This window comes from Narcine bancroftii, chromosome 1 (genome assembly GCF_036971445.1).
Source record: "Narcine bancroftii isolate sNarBan1 chromosome 1, sNarBan1.hap1, whole genome shotgun sequence".
NCBI lineage: Eukaryota > Metazoa > Chordata > Chondrichthyes > Torpediniformes > Narcinidae > Narcine > Narcine bancroftii.
Window position 1 is genome coordinate 189323195 of NC_091469.1, and position 22459 is coordinate 189345653.

Consider the following 22459-nt stretch of genomic DNA (forward strand, 5'->3'; position numbering starts at 1 on the left):
CTAAGCTCATCTGCTTTTCCTACAATACTCCTTGCATTGAAATAGATGCACCTGAGAACATTTCCTCCATGTACAACCTGTTGACTTCTAATGTTGCAAGCAATTTTCACATCATATTTTCCATGCTTCACTCCTCTATCTGCAGGTGCTCATCCAGTCAGTTGCTTAATCTGTCCTTGTTTTTGCTCTAGTTGAGATGGCCACATTAAGGGCACCAAATTCAATAGATGAAGTTGGGTGAAATCCATGTGAATTTCTGGCATATCAGGAAAAGCTCTTAGGTTCCTGAATAGTGATGAGAGGAAGTACTGGATTGATGGTAGATAGATTTTGCAGGGGAACATATGTAGGGAAAGGGATGGATGGATCGGGAGGTTTTGGAAAACCAGGGAATCAGAACCATAGAGCATTATGACATAAACAGGCCCCTTCGGCCCTTCAAGTCTGTGGCAAACTATTATTCTGATTTGTGCCGTTAACCTGCACCTCATACATAATCCTCCTATCCATGTACTTGTCCATATTCTTAAATGTTAAAATTGAGCTGGCATTCACCACTTCAGCTGGAAGCTTCTTCCACACTCTCACCACTCTGTGTAAAGGAGTTACCCTTCATGTTCCCATTAAACTTTTCCCCTTTCACCCTTAACTTGTGTCCTCTGGTTTGTATCTCACCTTCCCTCAGTGGAAAAAGCCAACCTATATTTACTCTATCAATATCCCTCATAATTTTGTATACTTTATCAAACCTCTCTCATTCTTATACACTCCATGGAATAAATTCTAACCTGTTAACCTTTCCCTATAACTTGGTTCCTGAAGTCCAGACAACACTCTTGTAAATCACTGAGAGTGGAACCTGCAGAAAGGGTAGGGAGGGCAAGTTATGACTGGTGCTATAATTGTGTTGCCCGTACCATGGAGTTATATTTTTCCAGTTGTGAGCTTCATATAACACCCTGCAACTTTGGGCAGGCTTACACAACCTTCATACAGCAAATCTGAAATTACCTTTGTGTTCAGCTTGAAGTTGGCAATCATAATTCGAATTTTATTTTCAGGAAGCAAAGCTTTTGGAAACATTTGTTGTTCAGTGTTAATGCTTTTGTCCTCTCCACTCTTGCCTCACTTTTATCACTAAGTACAATTTAAAAAAAATTGTCCCTTTCAATGTCAACTCTGACACGTTAATTAAATGAAATAATAATGATACGAATAGTCTATCTTGCTCACTTCCATTCTTGGCAGCATTTTATTTGGTCATTGAATGTTTGCTTTTACACTAACATAATATTTCTAATCTGTTCCATTTTTTTTTCTTTTTTTGTATACAAGCTTTCATTGTCCAGTTTGCTATAAGATGGCTGTGATGTAAAACTCAATGTTGGATCAATTTCATAGGTCAATTATCCACTTATCTTTTCCCTCTTTAATGGCAGTTATGTTTTTAATCCCAATTTGTCTTTACAGAAATTTATGTGAGCCTTTACCTGGCTGTATGGAATTCTTTGCCACAGGAAGTAGTTGAGGCCGGTTCCCTGTCAATATTTAAGTGTAGGTTAGATTTGGCCCTTGTGACCAAGGGGATTAGGGGGTATGGGGAGAAGGCAGGAACTGGGTACTGATCAGCCATGATCATAATGAATGGCGGTGTAGGCTTGAAGGGCCAAATGGCCTACTCCTACACCTATTTTCTATGTTTTAAAACTATCTGTTGTATTTGTTGCGATTACAGATTAAAATTGTATTTATATCCTCAATGAAGTAAATCTTATTCTTCCCTGTATTTCTAACAATTTTATTCCAAACAATTTGAGCAGTAGCATAAATCTCTGGAATTTTTTCAGTTATGGTTAATTATTATTTAATAATTCAAAGCATTGCTTCTATTACCTGTTCCTGTTCATTGCTGCTTTATATATATTAACAAAAATATATTTGATTGCAGTTTTCATAGCACTAACTTTTTTTTCTATTTCTTTTGAGATACTGGAATCTTTCTCTTGTAAATAACTTGAGACAGTAGATCATTTTTTTTGTTTTCTAATTTGTTAAATATCATGCAAAAGAAGAACTGGAAAAATGCCATTTTTGTACACTAGTTAAAAATTTATTTGATCTTCTTTATACCAAAGATCACATGTCTTAGTCCATTTTGTTTCTTCATTATTCTTCAGCTTTTGTGACATCTTTTTGCATCCTCTCTAGAGCTAATTTATCCTTGTGTTGGAATAATCCGAACTTCAATTATGACCTCAATAGTGTTGTATATAGTACTTGCTCTTTTTGTCTTCTAGTCCCCATTTAATACATTTAAGTACTGTATCCTATTTGCTATTTTCAACAAGCTTATCTGGCTACTTTCTTCAGCGTGGATTTGTATCTGAGGAATAATGGAATGAACTTTTCTTTACAGATTGGGAATTGGCAATAAGGGTAGGTGTGATGGACTGCGCTGAGGAGAAGAATTTTGCTGCTTGTTCAGAGTATGGTATTCACTTCTATCCAACCTTTAGGGTAAGTGCATACTTATTGACAAAGCATGGCATTAGAAAGAAATGGTGTCTTTATGCAGTGAATCATTCTTTGCAAACTTAAATATTTTAAAATGAGAGTAAAGATTTTTATTCTGCTGAAATTTAAGATCTTTTATCTCATTATGTGGGAGAAGAAAAACACTAGCATTATAATCAAGAACTGATAACAATAAAATTTACTTGCATTATAAAACCTGTGCATGTTTCCTAAGAACTGCCAGATCAGAATTTTTGCTCCTCTGTTGCACATGAGTTTGAAGTTTGATTAAATAAATATATTTTCCAATCCAATTAATTATTATACCTTTTTGCTAGTGGCTCCTGTATGTCTGCTGCCTCTTCCCTGTTGCACTGTATCTTTCTGTTTTCCCTGGTTATACTGAATTTGTTACTCATTCCAAAGCCTATTTGTTAATTTTAAATTCTTTTTCTATGAATTTCTAGCCAGGGCTGCACAGTTAGCCACCATTTTGCTAGTTAGTTTTACTCAAGATAAATTCCCTGCTGGATAAATTACTTCAGAGGGAAGTTAGATTCGGAGTGGTCTATATGGAACAGAAATTCCCCTGAATTGAAATTGTGCAAATGTCCAAGTATTCCTAATTCATGGGGTAAATGTATCGGAAAGGCTTTGAAGGATTTGGGCCAAATATAGAAAAATGGGACTGGCTCAGGTGGGCAACTTGGCAACTCAGGCCAAAAGGCTTGTGTCTGTTTATAACTGGTTGGTTTTTGAATAATAATTCAGCTGTTCTGTAGTCAGCATTACTGGCAATTGCTTTTTATTCCAAATGCATTTAATTATTTTAATTAAAGTTCTTCAGTTGTAACGGTGAGAGCTGAATCCAAGAATTCAGATCAGTAGTTCAGGAAACTTTACTAATGCATAACTCGGCCACATCACCAGTATACTTAGAGGAGGTGTATCATACCTGCAAGCATAAGGAGAGGTTGAATCATACTTGACTTTAATGTTCTTGGGCTATAATGCTCAACAGACAAAAACAAACAAGAAACCTTTTTATAAATGTAATAAATCTTACAATATAAATGAATAGTTCAAAAATAAATTTTATCTGTTTTGAAATTTAAATTCTCAACTAAACTACACAATAACTATAAGACCATTTTCTGGCTGTTGGTGATTTGTAATGTTCCACAGGGGTTAATATTTGGTTCCCTCTTTTTACACCATACAGTATGTAAATGATGACAAAATTGATGGCTTTGGTGCCAACTTTGTGGATGATGCAAAGATAGGTGGAGGGGTAGTGTTGAGGAAAGAGACTGGGAGAATGAGCAAATAAGTGGCAGGTGGATTCCAGTGTAGCATGGTCGTGTACTTTGGTAGAAGGAATAAAAAAAGTATATGATTTTCTCAATGGGGAGAGAATTCAGAATTACAGAGTTCTGAAGGGATTTGGAAGTCCTAGTAGAGGATTCCCCAAGTTAAACGCAGGTTGAGTTAGTAGAAAGGAAGGCAAGTGCTATGTTAACGTTTATTTCAAGAGGTTGATGTATAAAGGCAAAGATGCAAAGCTGAGGCTTTACAGGGTGATGTTTACAAGGGTTGGTCAGACTACATTTGCAGTATTGTGAACAGTTTTGTGCCACGTATCTAAGAAAGATTGCGCTGGCATTGGAAATGGTCCATAGGAGGTTTACGAGAATGATTACAGGGATGAGCTGGTTAATGTATGAGAAGAGTTTAGCTCTGGACTTGTATTCACTGGAGTTAGAATGATTAGGAGAGTCCTCATGCCAAATATTGGAAGGGCTAGATAGAGTGAACATGGAGATGTTTCCAGTCATGGAAGAAGCCAGGACCAGAGGGCACTGAACAAAAGGACATCGCATCAGAACAAAGTTAAGAAGTTTCTTTAACCAAAGGGAGTGAATCTGTGGAATGTGTTGCCACAAACTGCTGTGGTGGGCGTTACTGGGTACATTTAAAGTAGAAGTTATTATGAATTTGATTGCTAGGGCATCAAAGGTTATGAAGAGATGGCAGGAAAATGGGATTGATAGGAGAAAATACATCAGTCATGCTTGGAATGGCAGATTAGATTCAACAGACTGAATTACCTAATTCTGTTACTGAGTCTTGTGGTCTTAAAATTCTCAATCATTTGATCTCCATTCATTTTAGTACCAGAACAACTTTGCCTCATTGGCCATTGGTTACTAAATATACAAAGAGGGAATTTTTCATGGAATGATACTCCATTTATATACTTGGTTTGAAACTTGGTAGTTTTGTCATTAAAAATAAGGTAGGTCTTGCCTTTGGCAAGGTTGCTTTCAAATAATCTGGATTTTATATGGAAGTGCTGATATTGAGATGAAATCCAGATGAAAATTTGGTCACCAAAGCTTTATTGCTTTCCTTGGATAGAATTTGGGAGTTGTCCTGAAGATCCTTTATCATTGTTTTAATCAAAGCAAAATGGCATAGGCCTCAATTTTTTTCTTATTCCTTTTTAAAACCCTATAAAGTTAAGTATGGTTTCTCTAAAGACTTTTTGAGTTTATTAATTGAGTCATTAGTGAATTGTGTGCAATGTATTTAATTGTTTTTAAAACTTTCTCCATGCACTGACGTTATGTTGCTCATACAGAATTTTAAAAATCTGTCTGTATCAGAACAATTTTCTTTCTCTTTCAAGAATGTACATGTATTTGGAACATGTAATCTGAGGCTGATATCTCATAGCATTTTATCATGGAGAGATTAAAATAATCTATTTTTATTTTCTTGACAGTCCAAGCATAATTCTGCCTAATTGGGTTGGAAAATAGTGAATTAATTATTGATAGCAGAAGGAGGTAGGCTATTGGGGAAACATAACCCTGCAAGAATATTTTAAGAAACTTGTTTTACCAAGTTTTTAATTTTTACAATAACATTTGCTTTCTGTATAAGTATACAACATTTTTTAAAAATCCACAAACTAGTGTGTGTTCAGTTAAGAAGTTTGTTCATGTCATTTCTTTTGATATTCCCTTGCAGTTCTTCAAAGCACTTGTCGGCCAGTTCACAACAGGAGAAGATTATAAAGGTATGTCACAAATGAGAACATTACAGGGAATCATCCATATTTAGCAGAACATTTAATTTCTTATTTCCTTTTGTTCAAATTTATAATATTGATGCACTAATTCTAAATAAATAAAGAAGTTGAAATTACACGATATTGATGTGGATATGATAGCTCTGTGTTATTTGTTTGATGCTTTGGATATGCAAATGCAACAAAAGTGATACCTTTAGAGTCAGTACTGTACTTCTAGATTATTTATTTTCTATGGTTGTTTATTTTGTTTTTATTTGAAGTTGGGTCAGAACTACTCTTCTATATATCAATCAACCACCCAGAAATAAAAGTTTTCATAAGTGTGTCGAAAAATGGTTACTTAATCCAGAATCTTTAAATATATTGTGTCAGATCCAAAAAAGATTCCACCACCAGGCACAAATTCCCATTCCTTTTATCAACATTTCAATGGTGTTGCTTCCTTTAAAGCTCCTTGGCCTATTCTCACCTACCATTCCCTGTCTTGTGGCACTTTATCATTCAGCACTTATCTTTTCACTTCCCTTCCCACCATTTGGAGACTGTTTTGTCCAGGTAAAGCAATGATTCATATTATTTTGTTACCATTCTAGTATACTGTGTTTCATGTTCATAATATGACATTAATGTTGAATAAACCAAAGATTGTTTAACATACAACCATCCTCTTCCTAATTGTTAACAATTCACCTTTTGGAGTCAGTGGAATGTAAATTAAATTGTCCCATACACCCGCTCTGGATCTTACTGGTGATGTGTCTGAGTTACGCAAACAGTAAACAATTACCTGAACTACTGATCTGAATTCATGGATTCAACTTTCACCATTGTTGCTGAGAAACTTAAATTCAAATAATTAAATGCATTTGGAATAAAAAGCGACTGCCATTAATGTTGACCACAGAATAACTCATTTTTTTTTAAAACCAAGCAGTTGTCGGGTAAGAAAGTAAATTATAAACACAGATAACAGCTCTTTGGCCTAACTCTTCTATGCTTGCCTACTTGAGCCTGTGTTTAGTCTAAATCCCTCAAAACCATTCCTATCCATTTAACTGTCTTTTAAATGTTGTAACTAATCTGCAACACCCCCCCCCCCAATTTTCCTTAGCAGTTTGTTCCATATACACTCCAGCAACTGTATGGGGGGGGGGTTGGGGGTAGAAATGCCTCTCGAATCTCCTTCAAATCTTTCCCTTCTCACTTTAAAATTTCACCCTCCAGTTTTACACTTTCTAATCTTGTGGAAATTTTTAAAATTTTTAATTTTTTAAATTTTAAAATTGAAATTTATTTATCGTGCAGTTGAAACTGATTCTGGCCAGTTAAACTTATGCTGTCTAATTTCACCAAATTAACCTACAGCCTTGCACATTATGGAGAGTGGCAGGAAACTGAGGCACTCAGTTGGGGGGGGGTGCGGGTGGTAACCCTCAAAAACGTGGGGAGAACATCCAAATTCCTTACGGATTTGAACCCGGGTTTATGGTGCTGTAATAGCATTGCACTAACTGTTACGCTAGCTGTGCCACCTTTTCAATTTATCCATGTCCCTTATTATCTTGTATACTTCCATAAGGTCTCCACTCTTCCTCCCACACATGCGGGAGGAGGGGGGAAGCTCCAACCTATGCTGTTCTCATTTTCACTGAAACCCCCAGTTATGGTTAAATCTTGTGAATCTTTTCTGCCCTTTTTCTAACTCAATGACATTCTTCCTACAGTTGGGCAAACAGAACTGCTCAAAAAATTCACCAACATTTTGTACAAACAATAAACTGCTTGCATTTAAAAGTGAAAAACTTGTCCCAGTATCTCCCCCTCACCTCCATCCAGGGCTTTGCATGGACGTTGGTCAGCCTAATTCAACCTAATTTGCATTTTTTGTACTCGGTTTGGCCTTTTCCATGTTTGCGAGATTAAATGTAGATTGAGTGACTGCTTTGCTGAATGCCTACGCTCTGAGTGTTGGCTTGAACTAATTGCAAACCATTTCAATTCTCTTCACCATTCCCATACAAATATGTCTGTCCTTGGCCTCCTCCATTGCCAGGGTAAGGCCAAATGTAAACTTGACAAACAACACATCATATACTTCCTGGTCAGCCTCAAGCCTAATGACATAAACTTTGTTTTTCCAAATTTTAGTTATCTGGTTTCACTGTTTCCATCTACCCCTGTTTTTTTAACTTTTCTCTCCAATTTTTTACTTCTCTCCCAGTGGTCTCTCCTGCTACCTTTTTCTCCATGTCTCACCCCTCTGCCCAATACTCTTTTAATTTTTTGCCCAACTTTTCCCCTTTGATAGATATAATTTCTTCCTACTTGTTTCGATAAAGGATCCTGACCCAAATGTTGACTGACCATTTTTATCCAAGGATGAGTTCCTCCTGCAGCTCATTGTTTGCTCAAGATGCAGCATCTTCATTTATACATAGAGTAATATTACCCCTCCATAAATCTTCATCCGCGAAGCCAAGCCAAAGAATATTACCACGGAAATATGTGCTTTGGCCCAACTCATCCGTGTTGACCAAGTTAACCAAAGCACAGGAGGAGGTGATGGTGAGGTGAACTGGGTATTTCTTGTGTTTTCTAGACTAAATCAGTCATTGATTTCCAAGCATTGACAGAAGTATGTTTATTTCCTCAAACCTATATTTAGGAGTAAAATATTAAATATGCAGATGACATTCTCATGTCATTCCCAGAACCCAGAATGCAAGTGATTGGAGTGGAATTGGAAGTCAGACACTTGTTAGAGAGAAAATGCCAAGGATGTTAAAAGTTTAGATCACATGGATTTTGGCTATTTTCATAGTTAATATACACTTTTGCCATCCTTGAACTTTCTTTTGCTGACTTTCCACTTTATAATTTGATTTTTGTTAAAATTTGTATATTGTTTTCAAATCAACCTCCTCTACTACTCATCAATGATTGTTGTGGAGAGCACAGAGTTCCTTGGTGTGCATATAAGAATGACCTCTACTGGGACCACACAACACCTCATCAAGTTAGTAAGGCACAGCAGCAGCTACATTTCCTAAGAAGGTTGAGGAGAGCAAGGCTATTGGCCCCCATCCAGACAACTTTTTACAAGAGTATAATTGAGAGTGTATTGTCAGGCTGCATCATTTTGTGGTTTGGTAGCTGCAAAATATTGGATCGGAGTTGATACAGAGGATCATCAAAAGGGCTTTTATTAATGACATTGACTGGGTGTGTTGCTTAAATAAGACCCTTTCCATCCAGTGCACTATTTTCACCCATCAGGAAAGAGGTACAGGAGTATCAAAATCAGGATTGGCATGCTGGGAAATGGCTTCTTCCTGCAGACTTTAAGATTGATCAGCAGCATCCTGTAGAGAGTAAATCATCCCAAAAAGTTTTAAAAAAAAATATAGAGATATAGATGGGTTGGGCAGTATATATACAGTCAGATGAAAATAAGTTTAAACTTGAACATTTTAAGTGCTGCCGTAAGTTTTAAACCCTATCATCAATAAATATTGGTGAAAATCAACATTTAGACAATTGTTTTGATGATCATACTCATGAATAATAGCTTGGGGAACTTCTTAAAATTTCCAATATTTTTTTTTACAGGACCAAACAGGGAATTGCAGACGTTACGGCATGTAATAATTGACTTCCTACAAAATAATACAATTGCAAATAAGCCCCCTGCTTGCCCTGTGCTGGAACCAACCAGGTATTGTTGAAGTACAAGTTTTTTTTATATAATAATGTAATTGCCTAATTACCTTAATACAAGTTTAGAAAGATATTTCCCTGTTATACATTTCAAGAGAATACCACCACCTATTGTCAATTTGTGTAAAGCCATTCATTTTTAAGGAGATGTTCTTCTAACCTGGTTAAGTTTTATCCATTTTCTCTCATCGCCTATACAACAAATTGGTTATTCTACCAACCTTTCCTTTAGAATGAGGAAATGAAGGAACAAGGCCTTGATAACCACTTTACTACATTTTTCCTTTGTTCCTTTCATGCACAATATTCTCTCATTCTGTCTTCACAACATTAACTGTTTAAGTTCAAGTTTATTATCATCTGACCACCTAACAAAGCAGCATTTCTCTTGACAATAGTGTACACATACAGACAAGATACACCGAACATAATAATCACATGTATACATAAAGACATCATTTAAAATATAAATATTTTAGGATAATCTACTCTGCAACAGGATACTGTCCATCAATCTCTCAGCCTGCAGGAAGAAGCTATTTCCCAGCCTAGCCATCCTGATATGGATGCTCCTATGCCTTGATCCATGTATATAATTCCTTGTATATAATATTATCGATGATGATTTGTCATAGTGCATTAAACAGAACTGCCCTTTGCATTATTAAGACACTAAACATACAATAGATTAATTTTTGTGCTAATATTAACCAAAATCTTGGTGATTCATGCTGCAGCTTTTTGACTCAGAAGGGAGATGTGATCAAGTGTTTCTATTGCTAATACGCAGCAAAGCCTACTTGAAAAATTAAGAATGATTGAGCAAGGAGAAGACTTGGAGCTGGGTGTATGAACACCACAGTCATCTAACTGGAGGTTATGGTTTATACAACTTTTTTGTTTGGAAAGACAGTCATTTTGAATGTGTAAAAACCAAAAGTAAGCAACAAAGTGTCTTCAGAAGGTGAACTGCAACTTAGAAATAATCATTGCAAATCCTACTTTTTAGCTAAACCCCATTCACAAACATAAGCATTCTCAAGATTAACTAAATATATTTTATGTTTTCACAGAAATCTGGAACATTTATTTATAGTTTCATTTTCTTAAACTTGTAATTATGAAATTATCTTTCATCAAAGTTTTAGTTGAATGAAAAAAAAAGGTCATTCGGGAGCTGTTTTTTTTTCTAAATGTGTGGATGGTCTTTAAAATGTATTTCCTCTCTTTCAGCACTCTCTCTGTTCTATCAGATTTGGGTAGACATCAGAGGCATTATACTGCTGTTATCTTTGAAACAGAGTTATCCTACATAGGTCGGGAGGTGAGTTTGATTTTCCTCTTGCTCTAGCTTGTTTATTTTTTCTACATTCCCTTCCAAATTCTTCTCTTCTGCCCCTCTCCATTTCACCAAAGTGAAGGGCTTGTCAGGTGCATCAAATTTTATATTCTAAAAGTGAAAATAAAGTAAAGATATCCAGTATAACTTTGGGTGAAAAATTAAAATGATTAATTAATGATGACTGCATTTTTCAATGAACATTCCACTGAGGCCAAGCATGTGAACATCGAATCTGTAAGCAAAAACCAATGCAATTGATGTTTGACTCCTCTTCTAAAAGTTATAAACTGAAATAACCTTTCGTGTACTCCAGTATTCTGAATGCAATCTTAGTTCATTTAAACCAAGTAGAATATTTTACTTTCAAAAACTTAAACTACATTCTTTGGAATTGCCTTCAATAAAAGTACCAATCTGGTTTGTTAGATTGCATTTTCCATTTGGCTTATATTTAGAACCAGATGCCTAGTTTTAGTTTAGAAGCTCTATCCAGACACTCGATGGCAAAATGTAGGGATTACTGGTGTTCTTGATGTTTAGAAAAGATGGATAACTAATTTTATTAAAAATGATGTTTAATTCTATAAAATAATTGAGTTATGATGTTTACAGATTTTTTGTCTTTTAATAGGTGATTCTTGATCTGATGCAGTATGAAAATATTGTAGTAAAACGGGCAATGAATAGAGATAAAATGTTGATGGAGAAATTCAATATTCATACAGTACCATCTTGCTACCTGTTGCACCCTAATGGTTCCCATGGATTAATTTATATGTGAGTGTACAAAAAATGTCCTTGTACTTTTGAAAAACATAATCTTGCTATGTCATAAAATTTGAAATAGAATGGGAAAGAAAAATACCTACAATGCATTGGTGAGCCACTGAGTAGTGTCACTAAAAGACAACATGGTGTACTCTTGGTTTTAGATTTTTGGAAAGAAGAAACCTGTATTTGTCAGGTGATGACTGAAAATCTCTTGATCATACTTGTGTGTGCAGGAACAATATGAATAGGATTCAAAATTATTTTCCAATTTTGTTTAACCTGGAAATCATTTTCAAGAAGACTGTAAAAGTAATGTATGCATTATATGATTTCAATGTAATTTTCTTTGTATCTATTAACTTGTTTTTAGTGATCTGGATTGTGTTATTGACATTAATTTAAAAAGGGGAAAGGCAGCAGCAAGAAGCTGATTGGAGGAAGAAGCTGAGTATCCCTATAAAAGTGAGGGGCTGAGCCAGAGCGGGCTGGCTTTGGGTCAACAGGCTTCGGCAAGAACAAGTAAGAGTCGAGGCACAGTAGGAGTTGAAGTCAGAAAGGGCTACCCTATTCGAGAATCAAAAAGGTTCAGCAGGTAGGCACAGGTTTTTTAGATATCTTGTATTTTGTTCTTCTAGTCGTAGACAGAGGGAATGGCAGCCAAGGCAGGGGAATGCTCCTCTTGCAAAATTTGGGTCATCAGAAAAGCCAGCAGTATTCCTGACTACTTCATCTGTGAGAAGTTTGCAGATCACTAAGGAGTTTGTATGTTTTTCCCGTATCTACGTGGGTTGGTCCCATTGAAGATCAGAGTGGTCAGCTTTGTATGGAGCCACAAGAGATGGGAGAGGTCTAATTTTTTTTTCCATCAGTATTCACTCAGGAAAAGAATACAGTGTGGAAAGTAAGGAAAGCAAGCAGTGAGGTATTGAAACCTACCCAAGTTAAAGAGGCGGAAGTGCTTGCTGTCTTAAACCAAATAAAGGTGGATAAATCCTCAGGGCCTGACAAGATATTCCTTCGGACCTTAAGGGAGGATAATGTAGAAATTGCAGGGGCTCTTGCATAAATATTTAAAATGTCCTTAGCTTAGGGTGTAGTGCCAGAGGATTGGAGGGTAACTCGTTCTGCTTTTTTTTTAAAAAAAAAGCTCCAAAAGTAACCCTGAAAATTTTGTACACAAATTATTGGAAGGTATTCTAAGAGATTGGATATACAATTATTTGTGTAGCCATGGATTGATTAGGGATATTCAACAAGGCTTTGTGCATGGTAGGTCATGTTCACCAATCTTGTAGAGTTTTTTGAGGAGGTTGATGGAGAGGATATAGAAGTTGTCTACATGGACTTTAGTAAGGCCTTTGATAAGGTCTAACATGGGAGGCTAGTCAGGAAGGTGCAGACGCTAGTTATTCATGGTGAAGTAGTGAACCAAATTTGACATTGGCTAGATGGGAGAAGCCAGGGAGTAGTGGTGGATGATTGCTTCTCAGATTGGAGGCCTGTGACTAGTAGTATGCCTCAGGGATCAGTGCTGGGACCATTGTTGTTTGATCTGGTTAATAATGTGGTAAATTAGATCAGCGAATTTGGAAATTACCCTAAGATCGGAGGTGTTGTGGACAGCAAAGAAGGTTTTCAAACCTTGCAGAGGGATCTGGACCAGCAGGAAAAATGGGCTGCAAAGTGGCATGGGATGAGGACAAGTATGGGGTGTTGTATTTTGGAAGGACTAACTAAGAAAGGACATGCATGGTAAATGAGTGCGGTTGAACAAAGGGATGTGGGAATACAGATAATTCCCTGAAAGGGGGCTGATAGGTGGATAGGGTTGTAAAGAGAGCTTTTGGCATATTGGCCTTCATAAGTATTGAGTTCAGTAGTTGGATGTTATGTTAAAGTAGTATAAGACATTAGTGAGGTCAAATTTGGAGTATTTGTAGTTTTAGTTACCTAACTATGGGAAAGATATCAATAAGTGCAGAGAAGATTTAACAGGATGTTTTCCTGAATACAGAACTGAGTTACAGGGAAAGGTTAAACAGGTGAGGACTTTATTCCCTGGAGCAGATAAGAATGAGGGGAGATTTGATAAGGGTATTTAAAATTATGAGGGGGATAGACAGTAAATATAGATAGACTTTTTTGTCTACTGAGGGTAGCTGAGATGCAAACCAGAGGACATGGGTTAAAAGGTAAAGGGGAAAAGTTTAGGGGGAACATGAAAGGGAGTGTGGAACGGAGCTTCCAGCTGAAGTGGTGAATGTGTGCTCAATGTAAATATTTAAGAAGAATTTGGACAGGTACATGGATAGGAGAGGTATGGGGACTATAGACTGGCTGTAAGTCAGCGAGCCTAGGCAAAAAAATAGTTCAGCACAGACTATAAGGGCAGAAGAGCCTGTTTCTGTGCTGTATTGTTCAATGGTTCTTCTATAATTTCAACATTTCACCATTTGATAGAAACACCTAGATTACACATTAAAAAAACCCAAAATGCACTCCACTGTCAGTGCTCCAGCACTTTTATTTAGGCCTTTCCTTCTTTGAAAAATAATAGAATTGATTTAACTGAGTTGGACTTGTGGTATTTGGGAATAACTGTGTTCTTTGTCAAAGAAAAAAACTAAACATGTAATGTTTAGTTGCATGATATGCAAGGGAGATTTCATATTTTTTTGATACGGTTTTTTTTCTGAGCTGCTTACATAAAAATTCGAGTATAATGCGAATAGTTTTGTTCCAAAATTTGTGCTCAAAATAGGGGGGTCGCATTATACAGGAGGCTGTAATTTAAAAAAAAAATTCTGCCAGGTTTAACGATTATCAGCAGCCACCAACATTGACTGATTTACCACGTGATTTTGTTTACATTGGTGGTACATGGTCACATGAAACCGATTTTTTTTTTTTTTTTTTTTTCTCCCTGTCCCCCGCCCCCCCCCCCCCCACAAGGACACCGATTACTCGCTCTTCTGTTAACGGACGTTAAATGGGAAAATAACAGTTATTCTAGATATGCGTATTTTGCTGCTCTTCTAATTTCTATCCATGATGTATTCTCCTGGAATGAAGAGAAAACGCAGTGCTTATGAAGCATCATTTAAGCTGAAAGTGATCAAGTTTGCAGACAGCAATAACAACTGTGCAGCCTCCAGAGAATTTGGCGTTGCTGAGAGTAACATCAGGCTTTGTAGGAAGCAGAAATCAGAGATAGCCAAGTTGCCCATGACCAAAGGTGCTCGTAGGGGAAAGCAGGCTCTGTATCCAGATCTGGAGAAGGCACTGGTGGACTGGGTAGAAAGGCAGAGAAGGGATGGCTATATTGTCACCTGTTTCCATATCTAGCTTCAAGTTAGGAAACTGCAGAAAGATCGCAAATATGGAGTGAGTGGCACATTCAAGGGCGTCAGAGGTTTATGAAGAGGCACTCCCTGGCCACACTACAAAGAACCAAGATATCACAGCAGCTTCTCAGTGACTTAGTTGACAAGTTCATTAGTTTTCACGATTTTGTGATTAAGTTAAAGACGGAGCATGACTTTGATATGAATAATATTGGCCATATGGATGAAATTCCCTTGTGTTTTGATATGCCTGGTAACAGAACTATTGACAAACTGGGTAGTAAGATGGTTTATGTAAGAGCGACAGGTCATGAAAGGACCCATTTCACCGTAGTTTTGTGCTGCTTAGCTGATGGGTCCAAGTTACAGCCAATGGTGATCTTTAAGCATAAGACTATTACAAAAGGAGAAAAGTTCCCACCAGGCATTCTTGTACACTGCCGTCCCAAAGGGTGGATTGATGAAGAGGGCATCAAACTGTGGTTGGAGAAGGTGTGGAATAGAAGACTTGGATCTCTTTTAAAGAAACCGTCAATGTTAGTGTGGGACAAGTTTCAAGCCCATCTGACAGAACCAGTAAAGAAGCAGCTCAACCATTTCAAGACACACCAAGCTGTTATTCCTAGTGGCTTGACAAGTGTACTGCAACCCCTTGATGTCATAAGCCATTTAAGGACCATGTTAGAAAAGATTGGATTTCCTGGATGACCTCAAACCAAGTGGAAAAAACAGCAGGGGGAAATCTCAAGAACCAGGCCTATCCACTGTTGTTTCCTGGGTGAAGCAGACCTGGGGTTCATTTCCAAGTAATATGGTCTCCCTGAGTTTTTTTAAAGACCGGAATCGGCAACAAAATGGATGCGACTGAAGATAAAGTTTTATGGGACGATGGAAGTACCACCACTACTTCAGACTAGGAAGATGAAATAACAGATCAACAGAGAAGAATGGGAAGCGCTTTTTGGAGCATCTGATGATAATGAGTCTGATTTTGATGGATTTTAAAATAAATAATGTTTTTCTTTTTATTTACAAATATATTTTGAACAATATATTCATTGTTTACTAAGGTAATTTTGTAATTTCATTCAGCACTACACCACTTTTCTTCCACAATGGAGTGCGGTAATGACGACGCCATTCGAAACAATTTGTCAAAGTGGCACTTCCATGATGATTTTGGGCCAGTAAAAAGTGGGGTCATATTATACATGGGGGTGAAATTCTTCTCCCCTTTCCCCCTCAAAAAGGAGGGGGGGTCGCATTATACACAATTATTTACGGTAATTATGTTTAAAGCAATCAGCTAATTATTCTTTCAACAGATTTTTCACTTTTTTTTCTGCTCTCATAGTTTGTGGTGAAGTTTCACTTAAAGCATTTTTCTAACCTCAACAATTAATTTCGTTTCATTTTGATGTGTTTTCATTCATTGTGTACCAAGAAATAATAATAATGCTTAAATTTAATCTTTCATAATAAACAAGACTCCAATTGTTGTACAAGGAAGATATTGTAAATGGTGATTAAAATTTCATTTATTTGCCATTTCCTCAGGACATGTTGGTAAAAGATGTTTATGCTTGGTAGTTTTATTAATAGTCTTGGATTATTTTTCCAGTTTCTACTTTTAATGTCTTAGTTTGCTTGCTTGGTTTTCTGTAACTTTATTGTTTAATTTGCAGTAGTTCATGCTGAACCTTTGCAATAATACTTTGTTTAAAACCGAATTTATGAAAATTATTATTTGTAAGATTCATTCAGTCTACCTTATTTATCTATATCTTATCCATTTCTGGACTTTTCATTGCTGAGCATAAATGCCTGTGTAATTTTGAAATATACGTGGACAAATCTTTTGGGGAATCTTGAAAATGCAGAAGAATAACATCATGCAGGATGGTGATGTCAGTGAATAAATGTTATGAATATGTAAAAACATAATTTAATTTGATTACTCATTGTTTTCCAAATTAGGCAAAAATCTCTACGATCATTCTTTACTTCCTATTTAAAGTCATTGCCAGGTGTAACCAAGAGACTACCTTTCCAAAACATAGTGCCTGTAAAGCAAAGGGAAGAGACAAGAGCTGCTGCATTAAAATCATGGAAGGATATTGATCAGTAAGTCTTCCTTTCAAAACTTGATGTCTTTGGAGGTGTTTGCCCAAGAGGTTTGTGGGTGCTTAGATTGAAATTAATAAGAGTTTGTGCATGTAGAGAATCAAGCAATGTGGGAATAAGCAAGGATAGATGGGGTGAAGGATCAATGATTTTCATGAAAAGTTGAGCAGGGTTCATGGTCTGCTTCTTACTTCACCTTTTTATGTGACTGATTTAACTTTGGTATATCCAGTGGAAAATCCCATCAAGAAATGTCCTGTCACTTTGATATTTGTTAAAGTTGAGAATTCTATTGTTTTTTTTTTTGTCTTAACTGATGTCATAAAAAGAAAACTCTTATTTGTTAGAACTGTTCATCAGAACATTGTCAAAGATGTGGAATAATTTAGGAGTTTTTTTCATGAAAATACGGATTTTAGTTAGGGGGCATGCAAAGGAGATTTACTTCTATTCCAACTCTACTCTTTTTGGTCCATTCTGAGATTATAAAATGAGATTGGGTGGATCCAATTTTCAAAAAAAGTGTGCGAAGAAAGTAGCTATTGTCTACTATTTCCCATAATATTCTGTCTGTGCATGTATGTACAGAAATAATGTACAGGTATTTAAAAATACACATTTCTTCATGTGTATTTCTTTTTTAGGAGTAAGGTGTATTTGGCTGATCTGGAGTCTGCTTTACACTATCTGCTTCGAGTGGAACTTGCCAGCCACAAGATATTGGAGGGGCCCAAATTAACAGCACTGAAGGACTTAATTATAGTTCTAGCAAAGGTAATCAGATTGTATGTTGGTGGAATTTTATTAGTAAATTATGATGGGTTGCCACCTATACTAACTTTTAATTTCTATTTGGTTGCCAACTAGAGCATGCAGTTGGAATCTTAAGCAATTGGCTGCCATGATTATTGCTGGGTCTGTGCAGTGATATTTTGTGATAGATGGAACCAATGGGATGTGCTGTCTTTGATTACCATGGCATGGCTATTTTTGTTAAATGTAACTAAAAAGATCTTTATTTAAGGTGCTTTCATGAAAGCATCCATTATTAACCAATCACCCAGAAACTTAAATGGCAACATTTTACATTTTTTCATTACTTTTCACAAATGAAGTGTTCTTCTGTGCTAATTATTTGTTAAATGTGTCCCTGCAAATGCCATAGTGATGAAACCACTCGGTGGGTACAACTTTTCCCAAGCAAGCTGGTTCATCTAGTTTATTAACTTTTCCTTTAAACTTGTCACATGCTGTACCTATCTGCTGACCACAGAAAACAAGAGTCTGGCAGTGGGAAGAAGTAAGTACATGATCTTTGGCACAAAGGCAAAAAAATGTTCTGAGGAATCTGTCACGCAGCACGGTATCATAATAATGAGCAGTGTTTGAGTGTCCCAGCATTGTTATTATAATTTTTGTTTTGGTCACCAAAAGACATTTTCAAAGCTCTAGGATCAGCAAGTCAACACTTGGGAGATCAAAGAATGAAGTATTGATCCAACAGAGCTCATTGCTTTACTTGGTCCTACAGGGGGCAAAGGAGGAAAAACCCAACCCCAACCAACCAATTTTCCCCTGCAACCGTGTCTGCCTGTCCCGCATCGGACTTGTCAGCCACAAACGAGCCTGCAGCTGACGTGGACATTTATCCCCTCCATTAATCTTCGTCCGCGAAGCCAAGCCAAAGAAGTCCAAAGTTTACAACTTTGGACACCCCCACCTCTAATATAAGGGTTAGTGAGGAACAATGTACTGAGCTTGGTTTCCAAAAGAATTGCTACTCTACTTTCTCCTGTATGAATATAGCAAAATCCCCATTATCCAGCATGGCAAAAAAAATTGAGGAATTAATAAAAAATAAATAAATATGATGGATGGAAACCATGGGCCCCTCATTGTGCATGCATTCTTCTTGCTGTCACCATTTGCTTAGAGGTGAGCCAGGTTGTCAGCGCAAGGAAGGTGCACTGAGGGCCTGACCAGGACACTTGCATGGATATGAGTCGGGTTGTCAGTGTGGGGAAGAGGCACAGAAGGCCTTACCAGGACACTTGTGTGGAGGTGAGTCGGTTTGTGCCAAGGGCCTGACTGGGTCACCAGGATGAAGACGCAACACTGTTACCATGCCAGCGACCGGGGTTCGAATTTAAATTTTGTAAGCTACAGGAATTACTTGATTAAAGTGAACTTTATACATTTAAAGACCACAATACTGATTTTTTTTTTCTCCAAATTACTTTACATTTTGAAGGGTGTATTCTTATTGCAGCTGTATCAGGCATTGGAGAGTGCTTCTCAGTCAACTGGAAAATTTGCATTTCCAGCATCTGTGATCCTCATAGGTGCCGGATAACAGAGATTTTTACTATATTTCAAAACTGCAGCATTTTAATTGATCATTGTATAGATTTGTCGCAAGAAGAACTTAAGATATAACAGTGCGTAATTTAATTAATTTACTGCAGCAATATTCGCCATGCCTATGTAAATCAACTACAGTTTAGATGTGTTAACACAAGGATCAAAAGGCAAAACCTGTATAATATTTTAATCCTGTCATGTTATTTTTCCATGTCATGTACATGTGTATAAATGTAAAGATGCATTGAAATTTTGCTGCAGCCAAATGCGTATTTAGGATGGTGTAGCAGGCCGGGTCAACCCCACACACGACGGGCCAAATCGCCATAGCGAGCAGCCAGCGTGGCAGGGCACAGGGGCTTCCTCCCCACCGTGCAGAAGTTCCAGGCTGCAGGAGTGCATTGCCAGGGGAACGGCCAGGCCTCACTGCAGCATTATAACATCATTCCCATGAGCCTGTCGCCTTCCCTAAAGATGCATGTAGTTTGAGTAAACGTCAGTTACTGGTTTACTTGCTTGGTGTGGACAGCATTTATTTCAGCAGCTCTGCATTTGGCAGTGCCTCAGTGGTGACCCCCAACAGTTTCTAATGTTTTTAGAACCTACAATACACAGCAAGATGAATTCTGTCGAATCGTCCACAGCCCAAGCAACAGCCACCAACGGATCTCCCATGGCAGTTTATTCCGTAAGTGTCCACTTGCCGCCATTCTGGGCAAACCAGCCAGGCACCAGGCTGCAACTTGTAGAATCACAGTTCGTCTTGCAAGGAATAATAGCTGAGGACACAAAGTTCTGGCAAGTGGTCAGTGCCCTGGATCCCGCCACAACTGCGAAAGACGCCCTGTTTGTCAACAGCCCACCCATGGATGGCAAATACACAATGTTTAAACGGTTTTTGCTCGAGTCATTTGAACTTAGCCGGCACGAACGGGCCATTCATATGCTTAACACACAGGGCCTAGGTGATCGCAACCCCTCCGAACTAATGCAGCAGCTAGTGGCCCTTGCAGACAAACACACAAAGTGCTTCCTGTTTGACACCCTGTTTATTTCCAAGTTGCTAGTCCAGGTTGCCCACACCGTCTCCAATGTGGACTTTGCCGAACCGCACCTCATGGCGAGAGAAGACGACTGGCAGTTCTGCACTCCACATCCTGACTCCATCCACGTGCAGCCCATTTGTGCAGTGGGAGCAACAGCACAAACCTCAGCCACCTCATGCACCCCCATGGGGGCCATCATAGTAGCCCAGCCACAATGCAGTGACAAAACAGGGTACTGCTACAACCAACGTTGGTGGGGCTGCAGTGCCTGGTGGTGTGTACCGCACTGCACCTTTTCAAGCAGCAAACCCAGTCCGATGCAGGGAAGTGAGCAAGCCAACCGCCGTTAGTGGCCTCAGCAGTTGGCACCAGAAAAGGCCTGCTTTACCTTTGCGACCGGAAGGCCCAGTGGAAATTCCTGATAGACACCAGCACAGAAATGAGCCTAGTTCTGCCCACATTCTTTGAGCAGAAGAACAATGCCAGAGGCCTACAGGCTATCAACAGTTCAACCATCCCCACCTATGGGACATGTGTGACCATTCACAGCTGGAACACAGTTTTCAGGTGGGACAGTACCGTCGCCTCAGTAGGCCAGGCTCTCCTAGGAGAAGATTTCCTCCTGGCGAACGAACTCCTGGTCGACCTCAATCATTGAAGGCTGGTTAATGCCACCACCTTCCAGGTTTTCCTTCTCAATGGTGCCATTGAGCCTGCAGTAGTCTCCACTGGGGCACATGTAGTGGCGAAGCCCATGGGCTGTTGGAATGGCGGACGATCCCCAATTCCTCCATCGTGGCAAACTCAGCCTTGGCTTGGAGGAGCTCTCTTGGGAGTGTTGATGCATACACGGGTAGTCCAGTGGTCTCATTGTAGTGTTGCACGTCATGTTCTGGTTCCACATCATGGAAGTTGGGGGACAGTAGAGCGGGGAAGTCAGCGAACAGTACAATGTACTCACTTTGTTCGAGAGTGTGAACTCACAAAGGCTAGAAAGTGCGTTGGCGCAGTGTGGAGACTACTGCAGGCTCAATGGCACCAGACAGATATCCCATCCCGAATGTACAGGACTTTGCTGTACGACTCCAAAGTGCCCAGATTTTTTCCAAAGTTGATCTGGTGAAGGGCTACCACCAGATCTCAATGTACCAGGACAACATCCAAAAGATGGCCATAATCACCCCGTTTGGCCTCTTTGAATTCCTGAGAATGCCATTCGGGCTGAAAAACACGGCCCAAACATTCCAGCGCCTCATGGGTGTAGTGGTAAGAGACCTGGAGGGGATTTTTGTGTACCTGGGCAACATCCTCATTGCCAGCTCAGACATTAGGACCCATAAAGAACACTTAAAATGCCTGTTTGCCCGGCTGCAGACTTTTGGGCTAATCATCAACCCATCCAAGTAGTAGTTCAGTTTGTCCACCATCGACTTCCTTGGACACTGTATCCCAAGCGAAGGAGCAACACCTTTGCCAGTCAAGGTCGAGGCCATTCTGAACTTTCCCAGGCTCAAAACCCTCAAAAGCCTGCAAAAATTCCTTGGGATGGTGAATTTCTATCAACACTTCCTCCCAGGAGCAGCAGCAAGTAATAAGGAGCCTAGCTGGTCTGCAGAAGCACTCCAGGCATTCGAAGAGACCAAAACAGCACTCTCCAAAGACAAGTTTCTGGCACACCCGGATCCAGACTTACCCCTGTCATTAACAACCGATGTCTTAGACTGAGCAGTGGGTATAGTGTTGCAACAGTGGGTGGATCACCAGTGGCAGCCACTTGCTTTCTTCAGCAAACATCTCTGACCATCTGAGCCAAAGTACAGTGCTTTGATCACGAACTGCTGGCAATGTACCTGGCTATACGCCATTTCTGGTACATCCTCGAAGGCCGAGTGTTCACAGCCTACACGGACTACAAGCTGCTGGTGCAGGCACTGGACAAAGTCTCAGATCAGGGTCGGTGATGCAGCAACAGCACCTTTCGTTCTTCTCTGAATATACAACAGACATCCGCCACGTAGCGGGAAAGTCCAACATGGTAGCTGATGCACTGTCCAGGCCAACTATCTCCAAGTTGACGGATGGCATTGACACAGCTCAGCTTGCCAGGGACCAGGCTGAAGATGCCGACACAGGCATACTGCAC

At 38.7% G+C, this 22459-nt stretch overlaps 1 protein-coding gene and 1 long non-coding RNA gene across 3 annotated transcripts in view; one reads left to right on the plus strand and one right to left on the minus strand.

The window, feature by feature from the left end:
- qsox2 (quiescin Q6 sulfhydryl oxidase 2) overlaps positions 1 to 22459 on the plus strand; it is an 82925-nt gene that overhangs the window by 13265 nt on the left and 47201 nt on the right. For both annotated transcript variants that reach the window (XM_069885360.1, XM_069885370.1), the window contains exons 2-8: positions 2417 to 2517; positions 5548 to 5596; positions 9221 to 9326; positions 10562 to 10652; positions 11302 to 11447; positions 16763 to 16909; positions 17554 to 17683. In XM_069885360.1, coding sequence (XP_069741461.1) covers positions 2417 to 2517; positions 5548 to 5596; positions 9221 to 9326; positions 10562 to 10652; positions 11302 to 11447; positions 16763 to 16909; positions 17554 to 17683 — 770 coding nt within the window. The remainder of the gene's footprint in view (positions 1 to 2416; positions 2518 to 5547; positions 5597 to 9220; positions 9327 to 10561; positions 10653 to 11301; positions 11448 to 16762; positions 16910 to 17553; positions 17684 to 22459) is intronic.
- Positions 3343 to 22459, minus strand: part of LOC138736236 (uncharacterized) — a 52067-nt gene continuing 32950 nt past the window's right edge. The window contains exon 3 of the long non-coding RNA XR_011340175.1: positions 3343 to 3469. This is a non-coding gene — a long non-coding RNA (uncharacterized lncRNA). The remainder of the gene's footprint in view (positions 3470 to 22459) is intronic.